The following is a 4,461-nucleotide window of genomic DNA, read 5'->3' as shown; positions in this document are numbered from 1 at the left end:
TTTCATGTTGTCAATTATAGAGAAAGACCCTAAAGACCAACTCATTTCAAAAAAATCCTGAAGAATACATAGAAGAATGCCATACTAAGGACAGATACATGAAGGGACATATTGCAGGCATAAAATTCCTTAATTCTTTAAACCAAATTCCCTAATGTAGAGGAGTATTTTGCAAGCAATAGGTACAAGTGGTACACTTGTATGAGTATGAAAAAGTATAGTTTGCAAAACAATAATGTATAATAAGGGTCCACACATTTCACATCATATGCACCCTCCTATATGTACGGCATAAAATAATATTATTATATATACTAGTAGTTAGCAATTGGGTTGAAAATGATGATTATATATCGAATGAGTTTGTCTTACTCCATTTGCATGTGATGCCGCTGTTCCCGCTACCATATCCAGCTCATCTTCCATCATTACCATTTCCATTTCCATTTCCCAACTTCTAACTGCTTCTCAAACAACAACATGGTCCCTCTCCTTCTCCATTTCTTCCTATGCTACTAACAATCCAATTCATCAGTTTCTTGAAGTAAGTTTGTTACTTTTCTCTCTTTATCAAACTCTTATCATTTCCTTTGTTTCTGCAACATTATGCATTAGTATTATATTACTAGTGTTCAAAGACTTGGTAAGCAAATTATTGTTGGCTGGTGTTAAACTGATGATAATAATAAGGTTTATTATTTTCCATTTAAACATTAGCTGTTTATTTTGACCTTACTGTATATACTATATAGTCTTGGTGAAATGTATACTGTATATACAATTGTACATTCAAACAAGTCTCATACACTAGTTGTAGTTTTATTTTGACTATACAATTTTTGTTTAATTATCTAATCCTATGTTACCTCTTCAGTTTTGTTAATTTCATGTGAAAGTGACTGATATCTTGAGAAGAGAGAGAGAGAGGGTTTGTTACTTTACATCAAGTGTTGTTATTCTCTCTTCAAGTCAAAATATGGACAAGAAGCTATCTCTCTTGTTCATATTTTCAGTAATGTTGGTTAGTGTTGAAGCTGAACCAGTGGAAGATAAACAAGCTTTACTTGATTTTCTTCATAAGATGAGTCATTCTCCACATGTCAATTGGGATGAGAATTCTTCTGTATGCCAAACCTGGAGAGGAGTTACCTGCAACACCGAACGATCTCGAGTTATAGCGATTCGGTTACCTGGAGCTGGATTAAGCGGTCCAATCCCACCGAACACGCTCAGTCGCCTCGCGGCTCTTGAGACAGTGAGTCTTAGATCAAATGGTATCACTGGTTTTTTCCCTGGTGGATTCTCTGAGCTGAAAAACTTGACTAGTCTTTATCTGCAATCTAACAAATTTTCTGGACCATTACCATTGGATTTTTCTGTTTGGAGTAATCTTACTGTTGTCAATTTGTCCAACAATTTTTTCAATGGTAGCATCCCTTTTTCGGTTTCAAATCTGACTCATCTCAGTTCACTAGTCCTTGCAAACAACTCTCTTTCTGGTGCGATTCCTGATATCGATATTCATAGCCTTCGAGAGCTAAATTTAGCAAACAATAACCTTAGTGGTGTTGTGCCAAAATCACTTCTTAGATTTCCAAGTTGGGCTTTTTCTGGTAACAATCTTACATCGGTAAATAGTTCACATCCTCCGGCTTTGCCTATGCATCCACCTTATACTCTTCCGCCTAAGAAAACCAAAAGACTCAGTGAAACTGCATTATTGGGAATCATCATCGGTGTTTGCGCATTTGGATTTGCAGTGATTGCGGTTGTCATGGTTTTGTGTTGCTATGACTTTGCTGCTGCAGGTGTAAAAGAATCTGTGAAGTCTAAGAAAAAAGAAGACTCTATGATAGCAGAAACTTCTGCGAGCCGAGAGAAAAACAAAATAGTATTTTTTGAGGAGTGCAATCTCGCGTTCGATCTAGAGGATCTTTTGAGAGCTTCTGCTGAGATTCTTGGAAAGGGTAGTTTTGGTACAACATATAAAGCTGCTTTAGAGGATGCAAGCACTGTGGTGGTGAAGAGGTTGAAAGAGGTAACTGTTGGGAAAAAGGAGTTTGAACAGCAGATGGAAGTTTTGGGGAAAATTAAGCATGAAAATGTTGATGCATTAAGAGCTTATTATTATTCAAAGGATGAGAAGCTAGTTGTATCTGATTATTATCAACAAGGAAGTGTTTCTTCCATCTTACATGGTATGTTGTTGAATCTTATCTCTTATATTATCTTGATTTACTTGATCAATTTTCCAACTTATGTAATCTAAATCATGAAGGTAATCGAGGGGACGGAAGAACTTCACTAGACTGGGATAGCCGTTTAAGAATCGCGATTGGAACCGCAAGAGGAATTGCTCACATCCATGTTCAACAAGGAGGGAAACTAGTTCATGGAAACATAAAAGCCTCGAACATCTTTGTCAACGAACAAGGATACGGTTGTGTATCTGACATAGGTTTAGCAACATTGATGAGTTCAATACCTTCACCAGGGACAAGAGCATCAGGATACCGTGCACCAGAAGTAACTGATACACGTAAAGCAACGCATTCGTCTGATATATACAGTTTTGGTGTCCTGCTACTCGAGCTTCTAACTGGAAAATCGCCTATATATTCGGCAGAAGGCGAACAAATTGTTCACTTGGTTAGATGGGTGAATTCGGTTGTGAGGGAGGAATGGACTGCAGAGGTTTTCGACGTGGAGCTTTTGAGGTATTCAAATATAGAAGAAGAAATGGTGGAGATGCTACAGATAGGGATGGCTTGTGCAGCAAGAATGCCAGATCAGAGACCGAAAATGTCTGAAGTGGTGAGAATGATGGAAGGGATTCGTCCCGAAAATCGACCATCGTCTACTGAATCTAGATCAGAAGTTTCAACTCCAACTGTTTATGCAACTTGAATACTTTCTAATTTGTACTTATGTTTCATGGTGTGAGATTCTAATCATTGGCTTCATTTCAGTTAGTATTAACTTGTGAAGTTCTGTAGTTGTTAAGCAATTAAATTAAATTAAATTGGTGCTTGGTAATTAAGCTATTTTATTGTATTGTGTGGGTAGGGGATTCTTCTGTGACTCTTTGGTGTGTTATACTTATTGAGTTGGGATCTACAATGTATATAGAACCCAACTACCAAGTTCTGATAAAATTCCCAAATCAAAGTGTTTTTTGAGCTGCACACTATTCATTTACTAGTTACTACTGTTCAGTTACTCACTCTTGCACCAATTCAATTGAAGTGATAGTGTCACATCTTATTCCCAAAACTCTTTTCAAGGCCGGTTCAAGGGTAATGTCACCAAGACAATCACCTTAAACTCTAAAAATATAAAAAATAATAATAAAAAGACTTCATTTTTTTTATTAGGCTTAATTCATCTTTTAGTCCCTTAACTTAATATATTATTTCTATTTAGTCCCTTATTTTAAAAATGTTACCCTACATTCCCATAAAACACATTTGTTAACTTTATAAGTCTCTTCTATTAAATTCTATTGAAAAACGTTAGCAAAGTTTATATGGCAAATTGGAAACACTGACATGGCATAATATTTTAATTTTTGAAATTATTAATAAACATATTTTAATTTAAAGTATGTGATATCATTTTCAAGGATAGAAACACAATGTCTGAACTCTTCACCTACCAACAAAAGTGGATTTCTCTATCTAAACTATTCAGCTTTGAACCATAAGTCATTGTTTTACTCTCTCATTGTCTGAAACCCTAGTTGCGAAGAAGAAGATTTGGAGCGACGAAGACGATGATAGTTGGAGATTTTTGGAGCAACGAAGACGAAATTTTTTTCATTCATTTCCAGTCTAAGGTACGGTTATGCGTTTACTATATTAAAAAGCGAACCCTTAGTTTTCTCCTTCTTCAAATACTCATTTCTGCATTATTTGGTGTGATTAGGTCATGAGTGATCGGTTTGAGTGTGTTATCCATCATGGAGATGTTTTTTGAGTTTAACAAATTAGGTTAATGTAGAAGGTGGATACTGACAGGGCTGCTATGCTGTCATACAATTTCATGCATAAAAGATCAGTAGTTAGAAGTTGATTAGTTTGTGCCTGATTGTTACAAAAATGAGTGCTATGAGGCTTGCTATGCACCTATGATTTATCCAGTTAATGCGGAATCTCTATGGACAAAAATAAATGTTGTTGATCTACAACCACCATCCATAAAAAGGCAACTTGGTAGACCCAAGAAGAAAAGGAACAAGGAGACTGGAGAATAAGTGAGAAATGAGTCACAACTCAAACAATAAAAATTTGGTATCAAATGTAGTCGGTGCCATAAGGATAGTCACAACAAGGCTACTTGCAAGCTGCCTACAACTTCAACTCAGCCAACCCCAATTGATGCTTCAACTCAGCCAACCCCAACTACTACTTCAACTCATCCAACCTTAATTACTGATTCAACTCATCCATCACTTCCTGTTGC

General features: G+C 36.2%; 1 protein-coding gene across 2 annotated transcripts; it reads left to right on the top strand.

Annotated features, from left to right (window-relative positions):
- The first annotated feature begins 344 nt into the window (after positions 1-344).
- LOC127082298 (probable inactive receptor kinase At4g23740) lies at positions 345-3,185 on the top strand. Of its 2 annotated transcripts, none has more exons than XM_051022531.1 (3): positions 345-544; positions 875-2,198; positions 2,279-3,185. In XM_051022531.1, the coding sequence occupies exons 2-3, from the start codon at positions 977-979 to the stop codon at positions 2,905-2,907; spliced, it is 1,851 nt and encodes a 616-aa protein (XP_050878488.1). In that variant the 5' UTR covers positions 345-544; positions 875-976; the 3' UTR covers positions 2,908-3,185. The 2 variants fall into 2 exon arrangements, with proteins under 2 accessions (XP_050878488.1, XP_050878489.1); XM_051022532.1 differs by lacking the exon at positions 345-544 and adding an exon at positions 551-643.
- The last annotated feature ends 1,276 nt before the right edge of the window (positions 3,186-4,461 follow it).

The sequence above is a fragment of the Lathyrus oleraceus genome, chromosome 5, assembly GCF_024323335.1.
Source record: "Lathyrus oleraceus cultivar Zhongwan6 chromosome 5, CAAS_Psat_ZW6_1.0, whole genome shotgun sequence".
Taxonomy (NCBI): Eukaryota; Viridiplantae; Streptophyta; class Magnoliopsida; order Fabales; family Fabaceae; genus Lathyrus; species Lathyrus oleraceus.
The sequence above is the reverse complement of the archived record's forward strand: the minus strand, read 5'-3'. Positions and strand labels throughout refer to the sequence as shown.

What these genes read in the sequence shown, in the direction of transcription:
- LOC127082298 (XM_051022531.1), top strand. Translation starts at nt 977, where the DNA reads ATGGACAAGAAGCTATCTCTCTTGTTCATATTTTCAGTAATGTTGGTT. An exon ending in TGTTTCTTCCATCTTACATG is followed by an intron (nt 2,199 to 2,278) that starts GTATGTTGTTGA and finishes TAAATCATGAAG; the next exon opens with GTAATCGAGGGGACGGAAGA.